The sequence below is a fragment of the Seriola aureovittata genome, chromosome 5, assembly GCF_021018895.1.
Source record: "Seriola aureovittata isolate HTS-2021-v1 ecotype China chromosome 5, ASM2101889v1, whole genome shotgun sequence".
Classification (NCBI taxonomy): domain Eukaryota; kingdom Metazoa; phylum Chordata; class Actinopteri; order Carangiformes; family Carangidae; genus Seriola; species Seriola aureovittata.
Window position 1 is genome coordinate 13654368 of NC_079368.1, and position 20190 is coordinate 13674557.

The following is a 20190-nucleotide window of genomic DNA, read 5'->3' on the forward strand; positions in this document are numbered from 1 at the left end:
AACTGGGCACAGAAATTACTGTGAAATGTAACCTTTGGCATAGTTTGAAGCATGTCGAGCTAGAGGATTTATAGTAGACCCACAGCTCTACAGAATAAAACTGGGCCAATTGATCATTTCACTCATAACCATATTGCATGAAATTTTGTTTCAACTGCAAAACATTCATAGCATTTAACCCATTTCCAAAATCCAAATTAAGTTATCTAAAATAAATGGCACATTTCCGGTACCCTTTCTTTCAAAGTACGCGTTTGTAAGTAAATGCAACATGGTATTTGAGAAACACAATATCTGTAACACCAATATTTATATTTACGGAGTAATCTGTGCCAAAATGAAATAATATTTCCCACCTCTTCAACTGATTTTTCTCACGTTTTCGATTGCACTGCAATCCCGACATGACAACGTATTGCTTTTAATTTGAAAGTAGATATGTTAAACTTCCGGCTTAGCTGTAACTGTATTTAGCTTGACGCCATTCTCTGTAGGTACACAGTAAAGCGTGGCCGCAGCTCCCCCCGCCCCAAGCCCACCGGACCTGAATGAAGACAAGCTAGTCAGTCCTCCGCTACGGCTAACTAAACTGCGGAACTACAGCAGCAGTACAGCCCGTTGATCGTCATTTGTAGACTGAAGTTGAGGTACAGCGTTAACATTAAGGCCTTCTTTATCGTTCACTCTTGCGAGTAGCGTATGGACTGCAGCTAAGAGAGCTAACCACAACAGTCACAAGTTGCTCGTTAAGTTAATGTTAGCTAGTTGCGTCGTTTGACAGCTAACGCTAACTAGCTAGTCTCATTGGTATTCGACGTCAGTTTCAAAACAAAGCCCGCAAAACCGAGAAGTTGGGACTCAGCTGTCACCTCTAAAATAGCTTGCTACAAAACAAGCTATCTTGGTTGAAGTCTGTCAAACGACTTTAGATAAATTACGCTATCCAGCCGATGTTTTGCAGACTCAGTTAATGCCTAATTAACGTTATTTCGTTGGCGTTAAGCTAAGTTAAAGAAGCTGTCAGCAGGTTAGACAGTGACGCGTTTGAACTGATAACTAATCCAGCAGCTAGCGATAAGCTATTCTGCTCTGTCAATAAAATCGGAGTCAAGTTGTCTTCGAATCTTGGATTTAAATGTCCGAGAAGAGTTCATCGTCCGGATCGGATGAGGATGTGGACCCAGAATCTGGGCAGCCTGTGGAGCTCGGAGGCATTTTAAGCAAGGTAAGTGGATTACGTTGAATGTTACAGTGTTTTATGATGCAGAAATAACTTCTAGCTCATGTGTCTTAATAACACACTACTAGTCTGAAAGCAAGGTAGACATAACTAATGAGCTGCGACAGCAGGATTAATTCCTGCATGCACATCATTTTGGCTAAGGTTCTGTTCATTGCAAGTGCAGTTAACTCTTTGTCCTGTATCTCTTGTGTGTTTATAGTGGACAAATTATATACACGGATGGCAGGACCGATGGGTCGTGTTGAAAAACAATACTTTGAGCTACTACAAGTCGGAGGATGAACGGGAGTACGGCTGCAGGGGGTCTCTCTGCCTCAGCAAGGCTGTCATCACAGTAAGTATTTACTCTGATAGGAGGAGGGAACATTACTCTTCTGCGGTCTAATGCACAGATAGACAGCAGAATGAGCTTAGGACCTGTTCAACATTTCAGTGAATAAGGGCTCATAAGGTGGGGGATCATGAATGAAGTTAACTCTAGAAGAAGTGGGAATGTTTTGATCCTGTCTTTCTTTGTCATTAGCATGGACCTGAACTTTTATTCCTTCAACCCATGTTCCTCAAAGATAAAACAGTAAACATTAACTAGTAATGAAGCCATTACTAAGATAACAGGTAGGATTGAGACCTTTGTTTTAGCACACTCCCATGCCTCTTCTTCCATGGCAGTTATTGCACAGGCTACCAGAATTTGGCATTCCTACGGTTAAAATGTAAGCTTATAACCACATACTGTAGAGATTGGACCTGTATTCTCCCTATGCAGGCCTCCTGTTGGTGAGATAAGCTGAAATCCTGCACCCTGGTTAAATATTCACTGTTCTCTCTGAGCATACCGCCACCAAGTACAGAGGCCAAACAAATGGTTTTGCTGTGATTTGTGCAATAGGATTATATGACTCAAAACTGGATTAAAACAATAACAGGAAAACATAGTTAGTTTCTTCTGCTGAGAGTGGTCATTTCCGTAAGCATTGCTGTGTTTGTGCTGATCTGAATGGAACTCCACACACCATTCAGAGTGTTTTGTAATTTTGTTATAGTAGGCTAACTTAGAGTGTACACAGTTTAATTACCCATGCTCACTCATAATTAGAGTAATATGACCCACACAGCCACTTCTTACTGGCTCTTCCTTCTTTCTAAACATCCAAAAGCCAGTGCTGTCTAAGGAAACTGGTCTGAGTGGTCAGGAATGCAGAAACATGCCTCTGCTTCTCTTCTTGCCTAACATCAGTCTGTTGCACATTGTGAAGCTGCAGACACCAGACTGTCCTCGCACGGAGGCAAAATCTGAAGGAAATGTTACTGTCTGAGAATTCCTATCATAGGCCAAGATCAAAAGCTCACATCAGTTCAAGCTTGTATCTGTGTATTAGTGTTTCGTGTCAGTTTATACAGAGCACCCTTGTATGAAAAATAGTAAATATTTATATTTATTGTGTTAAGATAGTATTTTACTTGAAATACAAACCTGTATGCAGACACACTAGTGTAAAGACACCTCACAGAAGAAAAAAACTAAGTCTTAGATGTCTCTTTTTATGAACTATGACTATCAGTGTTTGACTGATTACCTCCTCATTCCTTATACTGAAAATGCCACAATCCTATACAAGGGAAAAAGCCAATGCAGCATGGACAGTAGTGCTTACGCAAGGGGAAAGAAAATGTTCTAGGCAGAATGAAAGAGGTATAAATTGGATTGTAAAGCAGAGGTTTATGGGCCGTGTCTGATACAGCACTGTAAGATAGACTGGATTTCTCTAACCAGTAATGGCATCATGGCTGGGTGCACTTGAGGTCACCACAGCATACCTTCTTTACAGTGAAATTTTGAAACTGGAGGGCATTTTTGATGTTACACCTGTCTGAGGGGAGACTTTTTCTCTGAGGTTGTCTGACTGTAATAGAAAGCAAAGGGGCAGAGAAAAGCACTTGTCCCTGTCAGCATCCAAGATATACAACCTGTAAAATGTAATACCAGTGTTAAACTGTTAAGACAATGTTGCATAAAGTTATGCAGGCTGACAGTTTGTTTTGCGAGTTGGAGTGTATGTTGCTGTTGTCAGTGGCAGCACATGAGTGTCATTCTGCAAATCTAATTAAACTTGGACAACATGAGGTTATATCAGCTGACAGAGCAGCTGTAGTCTTGTTGCTACTGAGGAGAAAGACAGGGAGGAGATTCAAGTCACCTGTGTCTTATTTCTTATTAGAGAACTTAACACAGCAGATCTCTCCTCAGCTGAGTGCAGCGGTTAAATTCCAGTCTCAGAGGAAACGGGGGAATTCTTTGGTGCACGTGTTTGGGTGCTGGTCAGTAGTTGGAGCTGGGCTGGGTGCATTGTAGAATAGGGGAGTGAAATAGCTGAAAGATTTGGCCCAATAGTAGAAGGAACGGTCTTGGTGACCCAGGATCAGACAAAGGCATGCTGGAAGAATATCTGTTTTTTGCATACCTCTGCTGCGGTTGTGTAGGGTTGCGGCTTGAGACATAATACATCAGTTTCTAATTAAAATTCCTGTTTATTGTGTGGCAGACGTGTTTCTGTGACTGATTGAATCCATGTGTGTCCAGAATGTGTCACCACTAGTCAGCCGGTGTCATAAACAGACAGTGACTTATAGAAGTGTTACTGCAGGATTCCTTGCTCCATTTTCCTGAGTGATTTTATTGAACTAGGGAAATTTGTCACAGGGAGTTTTTGTGTTTCGGTATTCAAATAAAGATATTTGGATTTGGTGATAGTATTTCCTGACATGTCTCATGCACTCTGCCTAATAACTATTCATGAGCCCTCTCTTCTTTCTGTACAGCCTCATGAATTTGACGAGTGTCGTTTTGACATCAGCGTGAACGACAGTGTTTGGTACCTCAGGGCTGAAGATCCTGAGCACAGACTCCAGTGGATTGAGTCGATAGAGCTGCACAAGGTGAGTAGCACGTGTTTCTCTTTCTTCAACAGATTTTGTGGATTTTTCCAGCTTCATTTAACACTTTGTTTTGCTTGTCATAGAGACTTTTTTGTGATTCATGGGAATTTGCCTAACTGCAAGAAAGTCAGCTGCAATACCCTGAAATATTAATTAATATTACAGATGCTCTGTGTGCTTGAAACTATCCTGTTTTGCTCAGGGATTTTTTTGATTTGCTTGGTGCTTGTCAAGAATTTAAATTAATTTTCTTAGGCCATATGGTGTCAGTGCTGTAGGCTATTATACATTTTAAGTTTATTTTTTTGGCTTGCCTAATGGCCCACTGAAAACATTGTTTTGCTGCATTATTCACCTATTTCAGTCATTCAGGTTCAGTTTTGGGTCAGGAACAGACAGGGTGTTATCTGTTTTGTTCAGTGAGCTGGGTGTGGCTGGACAGGGATTCGGACACACATTCACAAACACACACAGAGCCATTTACCCTGGGAATGTGAGGAATCTGAGGAGTGAGGTGTTGAGGTGGGGGTATCCCCTGTCATCAGATACCAGGCAGCTGCTCACTCTGCAAGGACATCTAGTTAATGATGTATGGTTTCTCAACATAAGGGTTATAAAGCAGACTGAATATGTTGTTATGGCTTACTGGAGAAGTGCTGTGGTTCAGATAGTTAGTGTGTCAAAGGTTGTATTTAGGTTTATGTGTGCACTGTGTGGGTGTCTTATTAGTCATGGCTTCAGCAAGCCTTTCATTAAGGAGTTCATTAGCCTGGGATCTGTAATTCTCTTGGGTTGCTGCAAACACTATTACACAAAGATCACGTCTTAAACATGTTGAGATAAAGTAGACCAGATGTGTTTTGTAATTTTATAACAAACAAAGTGGCAACATTGAGACAAAGGCATTTTTTTCACAACAACACAATGCACATATAAAAAACAGGCCAAACATATCTGCTTTAGTTCATTCTTTCTTTTATCAGGATACAGAATATAAACTATTGCATAGAAAAACTGCATTCAATTACACGTGCAACAGATAATGCTGTAAACCATTGTTACATCCATTACTAGCTGATACAGCTAGATATACTTTACTGAATTTGATAAGTTTGCATTAGTTCGTAGTTTGCATTAGTAGCACATATTAAGCTAGTTAACCATCAATTTAGTCTTATTTTTATCTATATTTTAGTTTTTATTGATTTGCTCATACAGTATTCAAAAACCCTACAGACCAAACAAAAACCTGGGTAATGCCAAACATTGTGGTGTTGTGTGAAATGTCTGTGTAAGACTAAAAAACAGGTCTGTAAACCAGTGCATAAGGGTTAGAGTTATGGAAATGCTTTATTTGTCTTGCTTGTGTTGGCACATAAAAAATATTAGCTGAGAGACTAAAGTAAACACACCACGCTTGAAAAAATAATCACTATTCTGTGAACTCTCATTGGTCCTGCTTCTCTACAAAAATGGCGCTGTGGATGGTTTCTGTAGAGCTACTGGATGTTGGCATGTCAACTGAGTGCGAGTGACCGCAGGTCTCTTGTCCATTAACAACAGTGTGAGAGTATTTCAGGGTTATGTCTGGGCTGTGCCCTTCATTAACCTCAGTGGGCTGAAATGCTGCACTACCTGCAGCATTGCTCACTGTAGGTGGGTGTGTCAGCACTGCTCCCAACTGGACAAAGAAAGGCTTGCACCATGCAATGTTAACCACTTGCATTCAGATTTTAGTCTTTGTGTCAGGACCCAACAGAATGAATGAGTACCAGTGTCGGCCACCTCAGGGTGGTGTCACTTTTCTGCTACTTTGTTTAAAGATACTCACTAGTCGTTCTGCAAATATTGATGAATAAATATATTTGTAGTTTTCTCTTCCATTTCCAATGGTGAAAATAAGCTCATCACAAAAGAACAGGTGGCAGTAGAATACATATTCATACATAGACCAACTGTCCAACATCAGTGTGATGAAAAATAATAGATTTTGTTACAAGTAAATAAATCTTAAACTTACTCCTTAAAGCATTAAGCGTTTGGTTTAATGTTCAGCCTCCTGTTGTAAAGCCTGGACAGTTAATTTAAGTACAAACATTTGACTTTTTAAAATATTTTGAGATGTTGTAGGAAACTTTTCTGCCAGCTGCCTTCTTGGCTCATGATGGGTTTATCTTAGTTTCTAACAGCTATAAATGTGGTTTAATATTTGTTTAACAAGTCATGAATACAGCATTTAAGTGTCTCTTATCAGACACTTTGCAAATGCGAACAACCAGCATTTGCATTTATCCATATTACAGAATGAGGCAGTTATTGTTAAGCGAAGAAAAAGCCGTTTTGTGCAAGCCCATTGTGTTTTTATGCGTGGGTGTGTTTGTGTTGGTGGAGGGAAAAGTCGTGCTAAGTGTAGGGACATTAAGTGCAGCTCTTGATGAATAATGAATTTTTTTAAATCGCCTGTTCTCACAGCAACAAAATTTAAGAGGGACACATTGATCACAACTGAGAAGACTGTTCCATTTTGTCAGATTCAGAGGGGTGATATAGGAGGGAATGGGGAAAACCCCTTGTTTTATCTGTAGTTTTAACACCACTTCGTCAGGTCGGTTGTTGGCACAGTCTTAACACTACTGGTCCAGATCAGACTTCACAAGGGGATGTCAGCATATCAGAATAGGAAGAAATGAAAGGAGAGTGAGGTGGGTAGAAGTAAAGCAGAAGATCCAGACAAATGTTGTTCCCTGCCTCCCACTCTCTGTCTCTCTCTCTCTCTCTCTTGCTCTTTCTTTCTCTCTGTCATAATGTATAGCTGGCTGCTTCACTCGCCCACCCTTTTAGTACTTCAGCAGTTTATCACACAAACAGCTCCAGACAGCCCTCGTCTCTCTCTCTCTCTCCCTCTCCCTCTCTCTCTAATGCATACATGCATGCACCCTTCATTTTTACCCCTCTCTCGGTCTCTTTCTTCCATGCAAACACAGCGAGGCACAGTTGCTTGCTCAGTAAAGGGTGCCGGACATAAAGATAGACAAGATGAAAAGGTTTCACGTATCAGGGTGTGTGGTCTGTTGATATATGTATGCAGAACGACTGGCATGCATGTTGATGTGTATCTTTGAGTCCACTTGCGTGTCTGCAGAAAAAGCGATTGAGAGCAGACCTGCTTCGATCTGCCGAGGAATTACCAGACTCTTCCTCTCGGCTCAGTCCATCTCTTCTTCTTCATGGAGCATCTAGTATCTTCCTCTCCTCTGTCTGCTACGGAACCAATAACTACTTTTTCTTCTATCTTTCCTTTTCTTATCACTGCTTTCTTTTACTTGATGAGCTAAGCTACGCTAAGCTGTATAGCTTCTCCTCTCCACCTCCTCCTCTTCCCTTTTGTTCATCAGTGAGGTGTGTCCAGGGAAACGGGAATACTGGATTTAAGCCTCTGAATTGTCAGAACATTGGGAGTGTTGGGGGAGCGTCTGGGCCATGTTGAGGGCAGCAAACTGCCGGGACTGCAGCAGTGTCCTGCTCTGCTTTGGCTGTCGGAATGGCAGAATGGTGGGCTTATAGCATGTTGGCATGCTGCTTTCTCACTGTCACTCATCACTAAAGTATTTATATTTAATTAGTATGCCAGTGTTGTGACATGAATAATTACTGTACATGTTCCCTCATCCATATAGTGAATAAACGCTTATTCTCTGTTTACATGCATGCAGTTTTTCACATTAATAGCACTGGTAGGCTAGCTTTAGCATTGTACTCCACTGCATGTTAATCCTTATAAGAAAGCAGTCACTATCTTTTTATAAATGAAGCTTATGCTGCGGGGGTGTGTGCTGGACTACCGGCATTTTTAATGAGAGGTAATTCCCTAAACAGCAGTGTGCTCAGATCTGTGGAAGTACTCAGTGGTGGTTGCTATGGTCAGTTACTCTAGACTCATCTCATTAACATCACAAAGGCGTGTGCACAAGATGCTGTTTCATGTGTTGTGTATGAGTGGGTGTTCATTTTGCATGGTTGTGTCATGCAGCTGACCAGGTGTATAAAGATGGCTGTCTCTGGGGGTGTCTCAGATTGGTCGTCATCGCTTCATTGCAGTGCATTGCTTTGCCTTTTGGTCTTTGCCCAAACTAGTAATACAGTAATAATGGTTTCAGCAACCTGCACAATATCTCACTCTGACCAAATAAAATAAACTTTAGCAAATCCGATCCTGACAGTGTTGTAAGAAAAGCTTATAGTCCTTAACACCACTTTTTGTTAAAATGTTTATTTACCCATGTAACTACCCACCCATTTGAAATGCTGGCTGTGTCAAAAGGTCAGCTGTTTGTAAAAGGTCTTGTTGTAGCAGGAAATGCATTACACTAACAGTGAGGATGATTTAATTTAAACCTCAGTGTTGTATAAATGCATTAAGGAAGCAGTTAAGAAATAAAATTCCTGTGGCACCGTAAGTATCAAAACATTATAATTTGTTGAGCATTCAGTCGCAATACACTGTAGCTGAAGCACTTTCCAGGGCACAAGTCAAAGTGTCAACTGTTGTTGACTTCAATTTGTAGTTTAAAATGAACACTCCTGGCACTCTGCACTGCCACTTGCTTTTCTGTTTGCAGGAATGTGACTGGCCAGTTACAGTCCAGCCTGTCAAAAACCAGTACGTTGTTTTTAGACTAACAGTTAACCACTTTGACTTTTGGCCTCCAGCGTTTTTCAGCTGCAAATATCTACTCTCATAGTCAGTTTTTACATGAGAAAACCCACTATTTTCTACAGAGTTTTTTTTTTTTTTTAATTGAGCTGTAATGTCTCTTTAGTAACAGCTCTAATTTTAACTGTGTGAATGTTGTAATGTTCAATTATTGTTTAGAATGGGTCAGGTCATTTTTACAGCTGGAGTTGTATTGTTGAATTTCATTCTCTCGTATGCTGTATTCCACTGACTTTATGTGTGCCTTGTATAAATATACCAAATGTTTCAGTTTTTGATTTCAGTTCATACATTATCTGATAGGGATTTTCATTGATAATAGTTAAATATGATATGACAAGGGTTGTTTTTTTGTAACACACACCATTTATTTCTGAGTAAATTTCCGAATTATTAACTAAACCCACTGCATGCAGACCTGCGTGATTAGGAGAGTATATGATGTGTTACTTTTAACTATGTAAATGCTTAAATTTGTTACTTTAATCTTAATATCATAGAAACCACAGGATTGTATGAATGTAAACATACCCTTGAACAGCAAACATGGAGATTTTTTCTGATGGTCTGCACAGTGCTCCCTCTCACATTTGTCACCTGACTCCCTCTTCTGTTTGCTCATTGTTCTCAAGAAATATCTCTGCATGCCAACTGGCTAACAAGAGTAACTAACAGTCTCTTGTTAATTGAATAATCAAGAGGAAAATTACTCATGAAACCCAAGCAAATAAATTCAAACTCAAAACAAAGCACCAGCATGTTAGGGTCCTGATTCATACATAAAAGTATTTCATACTTATTTCTCTCACACTGGCTCCATATTGATGTTTCTACTGGATGAGTTAAGCAATGAATTTAAGTGTTGGACTCTAATATCTGGTCATGAATCTGCTGCCTCTCTCTTTAATATAGTGGATAACATTCAACAGCTGTATGTGAGACAAACAAGAATATTTTTCTTTGGTGGGGGGCAATTCCTGTCTAGTCGTAAGTTGGCCGTTTAATGGAACAAATGCAGTCACTGCCACTCCCTAATGCCCAGTCATTTATCTGTTTTATAATGCCATGTGAGGCAGGACATTTTATGGCCCAATACACTGTTTTCCTACACAAAATCCAATCCAGCCAAGATTTGTCCACTCTGAGGAGCAGTGGAAATAAATTACACTGTATCCCAACCACCTCGTATCAGGTCTGTTGGCTGGGTTGGTGCATGTGTCTGTCTGTCAGCCCCAGTCCCTTCCAACAGACTGTTTGTGTAGGTGTAGGCCCTGCTCGGTTGCAGCTCAGCATTACTCAGTGTTGCTGACTGCTAGAATTGATCTCCCTTTTTTCTGTGTCTGTCTAGATTTGATGAGCAGCAGACTTTCTTATTTTATTTATATTGTTTAATGTGTTTTATGCACTTATTGATCTCTGCTCCCCGTCTTTGCTCCTCCTTTCTCCACACATTTTCTGTTTTCATCTTTCTTTACCTGTCTTCTTCATCGTTCCCACTCATTCCTCCATTCTTTCCTGTTTGTCCCTTGTCTGGGTTGCAGGCCGAGTCTGGTTATGGTTCAGAGACCAGTCTGAGGCGTCATGGTTCCATGTTGTCCCTCACCTCTGCAGCCAGTGCCTTGTCTGCCACATCCACATCCTCCTTCAAGGTAAGAAAAAAAAAAAAAAACATGGTCACAAGTGATTGAGTTGAAAGATAATGCCAGACATGTTGGCAAGTCATTCTGGCAATATTTTTGTGTTAGTGTTAATAATTAGCATTTTGTGTTCATTTTTTATAATCATCTTTGCTTATGGTGCAAAAAACTGAAATAAACTCTTTCCCCTGACAACCTTTTGTCTAATTTTCTTTTGCTGTTGTTTGCATCTGTGTACTTCTGTTTCTCTCTGCACAGAAGGGGCACAGGTTGCGTGAGAAGCTAGCAGAAATGGAAACTTTTCGGGACATTCTGTGCAGACAAGTAGACACCCTGCAGAAATACTTTGACTCCTGTGCTGATGTGGTCTCCAAAGATGAATTTCAGAGAGACCGAGGTAACATGTGGTATAAATGCACTATCAGTGTTACTTATCTGATCTTGTCAGAGATTTAGTTTAAATAGATTTAAATTTTTTTTAAATTTGCTCTGTTTTACCCAAACAAAATCTGATACATAGAGCAGCGTTGCCATGGCGAGGATGCATAAGTCTTGATCTTTCGCCAAAGGAAAGCGATGGGGAGCTTCTTCACTTGGTTTATGTGGTATCAGAATTGAAAGAGAGTGGCTAGAAAGACATTAATGATTAGAAAGATAAAGGGAGCACTCTGTGGGTTGTTTAATCTTGAGGCAGAACCTTTCTGTAGCTTTCCAAATCACTTTCATTTTCAACTTGGTCTCTTATGTAGGTTAAACACAAAATGCTTTGGTGATGTGTTGTGTGTCATGAAGTAGCTTGGGATCATGGGAGTTGTTGTTTTTTTGTTTGTTTTTTTGATTGTTTCATCAACAATTGTCCAATTAAGAAAACGTTGCAATTCCTTCTAGTCCTGTTGAATAGGTTTGAAAATGTTAAATGACATACTCTTAGCTATAAGAGTATGTCATTTAACATAACAATAAGCTATAAGCCATAAGTTTATGTATTAATGCCCTTTTATATTGTGGTCATATAGATTGTAGATGGATCTAAACTTACATCTGTTTTTCTTACTAGTAGTTGAGGAGGACGAAGATGACTTTCCTACCACTACAAGACCTGATGGTGAATATAATCACAACAATAATGGCAGCAAAGAGAAATGTGAGTTTACTTGGAGATACTATCCAAACATTCTTTGCTTCATTTGCAAATATGTGTGAAAAAATACATTTTGGTTGCTTGGCCTGGTAATAGCGTACTCATTTTAAATGTGAAAAGCTAGAATGTCTATTGTTAATTAAGTCATGAGGCAGCTGTTACATTCTTTTTTGTTTCTGTCTGTGCCAGTGTTTCCCCCTGCCAGTCCCAAAGGTATCAACGGGATTGACTTCAAGGGTGAGGCCATCACCTTCAAGGCCACAACCGCAGGCATCCTCTCTACCTTGTCCCACTGCATCGAACTGATGGTCAAACGAGAGGACAGCTGGCAGAAAAGATTGGACAAGGTCTGCTCTTGCACTCTCATGCGTCATGTGAATAATAGGCGGTTTCCTGAGTGGGCGTGTGAGCTGTGTGGAAGTGTCGCAGACTGGGGAGCTAATTGTCGCCTTCCATTGTCTTTAAAGAGTTGGTTATTATGACCAAGAGTTGATGTTTTGGGCTCTGCCCTTCAGGTGATCAGGTTGTGGTGCAACATTCTGCAGGCCATGTCTATCCATGATTGTTGTATGTGAAAAAAGTCATGTCCATGGGAAATACAGTGTTTTGCTTTATAAAATATATATCTTTATTAATGAACAGGTTAGACATTCCTTAGGATGTAGTTCAGTTCTCCTTCTACAAGTCCCTATTCTCAAACTCTCCCTTGGTTATGGAAGATCTGACAGGTGTATGTGTTCATGTCTTTATTTGTTCCAGATTTATTTTTTCATATTTATTTGGTAACTTAAACTGTATCTTGTAAAGCAATTTGTTGCTACGGTAGTCTCAATACATTTTTAGTAGGAAATGTTAACGTGACTTAATGGAAGGTTCCTATAGCAAGACATTTCGCAGTATAACTCCCTGTTCAACTGCCAGTTGTAAACGTAAAGCACTGATGGTCAAAAAAAAAAAAAGAAGACAATCAGCATTGAAAAAAAAAAAAACAGTTCAAGAGTCTTTAAATTCCATAGTCCAGATTACTGAAAAGTCGTATATTTTACTGGATGTAGCTGGTTTATGGGTGATTACTGTAAAGCAGCTACATCAAATGTAATATTAATAGCTATACGCACAATTGACACACTTTCCTACCAGGAGCACAAATGCACCTGTTGCTCACAACGAGCTTTAACCTCTTTATTCTTTGATTGTGTGTGATTGGAGTTCCCATAACACACATCCATTCATTGATTTTATTTTATCTAGAGAGCACTGTGTGTCTGTAAAGGTAAGCTGTTTGGTGCTGCACATGTATCCTGATCAGCTGATGTTGTCAAACCAGTTTCTTTTCTTTTTTTTTCTCTGTGTGCAAAGGCGTGCTTGCCCAACCCTAAAACTCACAAAAGCCGGGTAGCTCTCTCAGTTAGTTTGAAGTGAAACTACCTCACTCTTATCTGTGTTTGGTTATATGTGTAAAGTTTAGCTGCCAATGTGGAGTAGGGAAATAGAAATAGTTTCAGAACACACACTCAAAAGGAACAAGACACGCCTGACCAGACTTGGACAGAGAGTAAATTAGAAAATGACTGCTCGGACTTCATGGTGCAGTTTATTGAAGCCCTCGCTACAAAGGAGGACAGAGCTGCTCAAATACCAGACACAGAAATGGATACCCTTACAGACGGGCAGCCGCTTCTTTACAGTAGGTGTCTGTCTGTTACACACATCTGACAACAGGATGTCCTCCTGTTTATTTAGTGGGAAGTGTTGTATGTCAACACCTTCCTTGACACTTTGTTTGTCTCTTTCCCTCTTGTCTCCCCCCTTGTATTTTCTGCAGAGAACTTCTGATACAGTATACTTATATATTACAGTATACTTTTACCTATAACTGCTTCTGTTTGCTTGCTTTCTCTTATTCCAGTGTGGATAAACTCTGTCTGAAATATGAACAAAGCAAAGTCTCCATGGCAAATGTTTCTTGATTTATTCGTTCACACAAAGAGACCAAATGCTCAGACTGGTTTGTTATGTTTCCTTTGCTTTTGAGTCATAGATAATGAACACAGTAGATCTGGAACTGGATGTAAGTTCTCTATTGTACAGCAGTGTTCTGTTGTTTGTGGTTCATCTGTGGGAGGTGTGTTGTGTTGCCTCTGGCAGGGAATGAGACATTAGGTAAAACCTGTTTGAGTGCGCACACGGTTGAACGATGTGGTGGGTTTGCCAAACTGTGACATGCAGACCTCTCTTTTATTCTACTTTCTTTTTTTTTGCAAACTTGATTGGCCTGTCTGTTTACATGCTGTCATTATCATTTATTGCTTAACTATAGTTACACTAACCCTACTGCACTGCTCTACCTGTGTACAGGAGCTAGAGAAGAGGAGGAGGGTGGAAGATGCCTACAAGTCCGCTATGCATGAACTGAAGAAAAAGTCACACTACGGAGGCCCAGACTATGAGGCAAGATGAACTTAGATAAACCAAATGGAGCAGAAATGGCTAGATAAACCACAGCAGAATGATTTCTTGACTTCATCCAATGAGTGCATGCACATGTGAAATTTTTTTTTTTTTATCATTCTGCACTTGGTCAGGGCAGTTCTCACCTGATTCCCATAAATCTTACAGCATCTGTTCATTATCGCCTCTTCACAGGAGGGTCCAAACAGTCTGATCAATGAAGATGAGTTCTTTGATGCAGTGGAGGCGGCACTGGACAGACAAGACAAGATAGAGGAGCAGGTGAGAACAGTTGCATACATTATATACAGAGATGTTGCGTGTCTTTGTAGTCCAGTGTGTGTCTTCTTAATCTCTCTCTTACCAAACTTCTGCTCTGTGTCCTTAAGTGCCAGTCGGAGAAGGTCAGGATATCTCAGTCTTCTTCGGTTACATCTGGAGACGCCTACTCCACCATTGGTACACACCGATTGGCCAACAAGGTGCTCAACATATTTCTTATAATCTCTTTACTGTCCACTTTTATTTCTATGCTACTTACGGCTACAGGTTGCTCCTCTTTTCTGCAACTCCTCCATCCTGTTGGAAGCCTAGTCAGCTCACAATCAGTGTGACCTGTCTGTTAAGCCCTGCAATTTTTCTGAACTTAATCTGTTGGCTAAGCAAATCAGTTTGTGCTTACTGCTGTATTTTTTGAGCTTACATAATTTCTTCAAATGAAATGCTACTTGAGCAAGTTTTGATTGTGTGCTTCGGTCTGCTGCAGTGGCACCTCTTTCAGTTTTTTCCTTATCTCTCTCCCTTTTTTAACGCTCTTTCTACGGTACAGCTCCATAGCCATTCTTCTTCCCTGTCTTCCACTGAGCTGGTCAGTGCTTTGGATGACGTTCACAGATTCAGCGCTCAGGTACTGTATCAGGTCGACAGAGAGTACCTCTATCTGCAAGGGGATGCAAACGCCTACTGCTTTTCACCGCAGTCAGAGAGAGCATGAGCAGATAGTAACAGAATATCTACTAACAACTGTCTCCAGGATTTCGTTGGTTTTTGAGTAGATTCTTACACCAAAGTCATTGGTATTATAATCTTACATGATGCACCAAGTCAAAAACAACCTAACAGGACAACATTAAAAATGTCTTCATCACATAACAGCTTTCATCATTCCACTGATAAAAGTCTAATGCTGCATGGTTGGACTCTAGTGAAACCTCTCCTCCTCTCCTCTCGTCACTCTGTCTTCCACAGCACGCGCAGGCATGAATCCAGACTGTCTATGTACTTGTACTACTGTCTATGTATGTAATCATAAGGCTTTATTGGGATGTTCAATAACACCCGCAAGCAGGATCATGTGTTGGCTAAAATTGTTTAAGGAATTCCCAAGATTCTGATGGTCTTCAAAACCTCTGTAAAAAAAAAAAAAAAAATACCTGCAGAGGTGCTAGGTGTGTTGATTGCTCAAGACTGTAAATCATTAAACTTGAGTGGAGCACACCTGATACAAATATATTCTTGTTTTCCCTGGGGTGTGTCCAGTTCCAAAGCATGTCCTTAAATAATCAGGTAAAGAACAGGAAAAGACTCCCTAACGTATGAATTTAATCAATGTATGTCCGTCTCTTAGGTGGAGGAGATGGTGCAGAATCATATGACTTACTCTCTTCAGGATGTGGGTGGAGATGCCAACTGGCAGCTGGTAATAGAAGAAGGAGAGATGAAGGTGAGTCTAGAGGAGAGAGGCTGCTTATGAATCATTTCCCTTGTTTGCTAGCTGTGAATATTCAAATCCCATTCGCTTTTTAAAAGCTACTGTGCATTGATAAATCAGCAGCAGGGAAAATTTATCAGTTAAAAATATTCATGTCACAATGTGAAAATAATTAATCAAATCCTTAAAATAAGTTATCAGTAGTTAAAAATGTTACCTAAACAAACCACTGTTGGCTCCACACGTTCAAATATGAATTAATTTCACATTCTTTTAAGTTTTCAAACAGGAAAAATTAGCTTATCAGTCAATTAAGAGGGTCCCTCATATGTTTTGTAGTGAGGTTGTGAATATGTTTACAGTACTGACTTGTTGTGTCTCACGCTCTGCACTGTGTGGAACAGGTGTACAGGAGAGAAGTGGAGGAGAACGGTATTGTCCTGGATCCTCTCAAAGCTACACATTGTGTGAAGGGGGTGACGGGACATGAGGTCTGTCACTACTTCTGGGACACAGATGTCCGAATGGACTGGGAGAGTAAGTTCACTATTTCAGAAGTCACCATAACATCAACTCTGTCTTGACTTTCTATGTTTTATTGTCATGAACTGACTGAACTCTTCCTCCCTCAGCCACCATTGAAAATTTCAACGTTGTGGAAAAGCTCTCTGATAATGCCATCATTGTTTACCAGACACACAAGGTAAATTGACCATATGGTGGCTTTAGTGGTTGCTGAAACTCATTGCACGTTTGATTTGTAATTTGATCTGCCTACTTGACGAATGTCTCTGGTTGTGTTTCAGAGAGTGTGGCCTGCCTCTCAGAGAGATGTACTCTATCTGTCAGCCATCAGGAAGATCATGGCAACAAACGAAAATGATCCCGACACGTGGCTGGTCTGCAACTTCTCTGTCGACCACAACAATGCCCTTGTAAGATGACTGCATTGTGCATTACACCTAATTATTATCATGCAGTATTGCAAGTGAGCATCTAGTGGATAAAAAAACTTGTCAGCGAACATACTGTTTGGCCTATTTCTTATATATTAGAACTGTGATTAAATTAAAAATGATTAATCACACCATATAGCTACAAATACCCCTCAGTCCAACAAGGCTTTGTGTGTAGCTCTCCCTTTAAGTGTAAATGTAAGAAAGAATAGTTTTAGACCTATTCACCTCTGTCAAGTCTGTCACAGTGAGATTCGTGACAGCTTGGGGATTGTTTGCATTTACATTTTTGTTTTAATTTCAGCCCACAAACCGGTGTGTACGTGCCAAAATCAATGTCGCCATGATCTGCCAAACACTGGTCAGCCCGCCAGAGGGTGATAAAGAGATCAGCAGAGACAACATCCTTTGTAAGATTACCTACGTTGCCAATGGTAAGTGCCTCTCCAGCCTCAGAGTATATACCCAGGGCAAGACTGGCAGCCAACAAAACAAAGTCATTCCATCATCATCAATCATAATCATAATCTACCTGCAAGCGCCAGAGGGAAGTTTTAAGTTGAGCCCTAAGCTCTAATCAGTTGTTGTCTATAGACAGTCCATACAATTATAAAGAAAACCCACTGAATTTCCAAGACTACAGAGGAGAAATTAATGAAATCATTAACACTACACTATCTGATTCAGGCTAATGCACTGGCAAACCGGTAAAGAGAATATATTGTTTGTTAATAATAAAGCAGTGAAGTCCTCAAGAGCTCAACTGTCATGTTTGCATAAACAAAAACAACTTGAATGTTACACCTTTCCCCAGATAATTCAGAGCAACCTCCTGTCAGCCAATATTTCTGCTAATTGGTCTTCGTACAGCTGGTAGTTGACACTGGAGTGAGATGGTGTGTTTGCTCGTGTCTTTGATCTGTCAGTTCAGACTTACACAGCCCCCCCGTCCCCGCCCCCCCCCCCCCCATCCCCTTACTTCCTGTAGTCGAGGAGATTGTGACTTAAAACAGCGCTGCAGAAGGAATCCTGAACCAGTTTATTGTTGGGAGAAGCTGGGCAGGTCATGGAAGTTCACATCCTTGCCTCCCACTAGAGGGCACCCTAGGCCGCTGTCTATGCACTGAATCTGAGTTTATGACTTAATTGTGTTATCATGAGTCAACACGTACACACAGTTTCCTGATAATTTTTTCCTCTGTGTGCCTGCAGTAAACCCAGGAGGCTGGGCTCCAGCCTCAGTCCTCAGAGCTGTGGCCAAGAGAGAGTATCCCAAGTTCCTCAAACGCTTTACCTCCTACGTCCAGGAGAAAACTGCTGGGAAGCCCATCCTCTTCTGAACACAAAGAGGTAACCAGGAACTCAAACACATCTTGTTTTAGAACTGAGAAAGCATCTGGAGTGATGGGTAGGACATTGCTTACACTGGCGATGGATGAGATATCTCCTGGCTGGTGCTGGATCGTCATTTTGAACCATGAAAGCCAGCAGATGTACAGAATCTGGTTTTGTTCATTTCTGGCGTGTTGACTTTGAATGTTCCTTCTTGTTTCAGGCTTGCGGAGGGTCGAGGTTTCCGACTGGAGAGGCTACGTCGTTCATAGTTGAACAGGCTCTCCATAACTACAATACCCTTTCAATCGACAATTAAAAGGTGTTTTGAGACTACTACATGCGGGGGGACACCATATCATCCACAGTACACCTGCTTGTAGAGGAGACTGGTTTTACAGCTTTAATCAATCAGTAGATCTCATCCCAGCCACATTATAATGGCGTAACACCGTCTGTTGGTCATGGGTACATTTGTATGTACATTCAAGAGTTTCCTAAGTGGTTTTTTGAATTGTTGTTACCAATTATTTGCTTTTTTTGTAAATTGTTTTGTACATTTCTTATGATTACATACTTCTCGACTTGTTTGGGTTTGCTTTAATCACTAGTATTACAGCTACTTGTTTCGCTGCTGCTAAAGTAACTACCATGAGTGAAGACATTAGATATTGACAGGAAAAGCATTGATGAGGTGTGGTACAGTGTCTCCTCTCTCTTGCCTTCTCCTGTCCCTCTAGTGATGACTCTGCAGTTTGATGGAGGGTCAGAGCCTAAAGCTTTGAAATCTTTATATTTCTAGATTGTTATAAAGTAGCTTTTGGAGAGCACCATGGACACAATGTATTGTACAGAGAAAACAGACTAAGTTTTCAGTTAGTTTACCAATGTGAGAAATGTGAATTGACTGTTAAAACGCTTGAATTTGATGACTGTAATGGGCCAAGGAAACCTGAAGTGGGAGATGAAGAGCATTTTTTTAAAGTCGAATTAACTCATGTTCAACAATATTTTTCTGATAGTCAAACAGATAATCAATAATTGGATAAGTATCATGTAGTTGACTGTGGTCTGTAGCTGTTAAGTTGCTGTCTATTGTCAGTGTGTGTCTGTCTTGAACTTCCATGTCACACACGGTTTCTGACACATATTTCCAAATGACCAGCCGTAGTGACTGATTATTGATCCTGTCTTTCGCTGAGAGATGAGTGGATACATTTCGCACACACTTGTTTTTGTTTTTAGTTTTTTTTTTTTCACTACTTTCAGTCCCTGTTGAGGCTGATGAGAGAATCTGTCCATTCATGGTTTGTAAATTAGTCCTGCTGCTGTTCTGCAGGATAAGGTAATGTTGTATAATGCTGAGCAGGATATCATCCAGTCCCTACATTCTCAGTCATACCCGTAACATTACATTTCACACGCCACACTACAGTGCAGTGGCCTCCTGCCCTTTGACTGATAAACTACCCCTAGAATGCCTTAGACACCAGGATGAACCCTAAAAGTCCTGGCTTTCTCTACTGTACAGCCACCAGATGTGCATTTATCAACACTGAAATGAAGCTGGGGGGGAGGGGAGGGTCAGCATTTCACATCATCTTACCTCAAGATTTATATTTACTCTAGATTGTGTTTAATGCCATCATAAGTTGGGAGTTTTGCAATCAGATCTGCATGCTTAAAAATGTAACCATCAGATCTTCAGTCTAAGGGGCCAGAGGTCATGAAGGATCTGGATAATTGTTTTTGCTGATGATTACAAGAGCTAGATCTATGAGCAATGTCAGCTGAAGAATGCATTTAGTGTTTTTAATTTTGATATTTTGTCAGTAATCTACACACTTTGTATATTTCTAAGTTGTACATCAGAAGTGTTATTATTTGCACTAAATGTAATGCAATTTGACAATGTTCTGTAAATTAAAATTGTTACACAACAGAATTGAAAGTGTTGCAGAGGGGATTTTCTGCTGATAAATGACGGATGGGTACACAGCAGTGATGTGCAGAGAGATCATGTTAAATGTTTAACACTGAAAAGTACTGCTTCAGATGCTAAAGCTGC

General features: G+C 40.4%; 1 protein-coding gene across 4 annotated transcripts; it reads left to right on the forward strand.

The window, feature by feature from the left end:
• The first annotated feature begins 500 nt into the window (after nucleotides 1-500).
• On the forward strand, nucleotides 501-20067 carry LOC130169178 (ceramide transfer protein-like). 4 transcript variants are annotated; one of them, XM_056375666.1, is made up of 18 exons: nucleotides 501-1225; nucleotides 1443-1577; nucleotides 4064-4180; nucleotides 10436-10543; nucleotides 10790-10928; nucleotides 11589-11675; nucleotides 11862-12019; nucleotides 14031-14123; nucleotides 14319-14405; nucleotides 14513-14605; nucleotides 14953-15030; nucleotides 15751-15846; nucleotides 16239-16371; nucleotides 16467-16537; nucleotides 16641-16769; nucleotides 17095-17224; nucleotides 18003-18140; nucleotides 18346-20067. In XM_056375666.1, the coding sequence occupies exons 1-17, from the start codon at nucleotides 1136-1138 to the stop codon at nucleotides 18128-18130; spliced, it is 1872 nt and encodes a 623-aa protein (XP_056231641.1). In that variant the 5' UTR covers nucleotides 501-1135; the 3' UTR covers nucleotides 18131-18140; nucleotides 18346-20067. The 4 variants fall into 4 exon arrangements, with proteins under 4 accessions (XP_056231641.1, XP_056231642.1, XP_056231643.1 ...); XM_056375667.1 differs by having other exon boundaries at nucleotides 502-1225; nucleotides 11592-11675; XM_056375668.1 differs by lacking the exon at nucleotides 14953-15030 and having other exon boundaries at nucleotides 502-1225.
• Nucleotides 20068-20190: the final 123 nt, after the last annotated feature.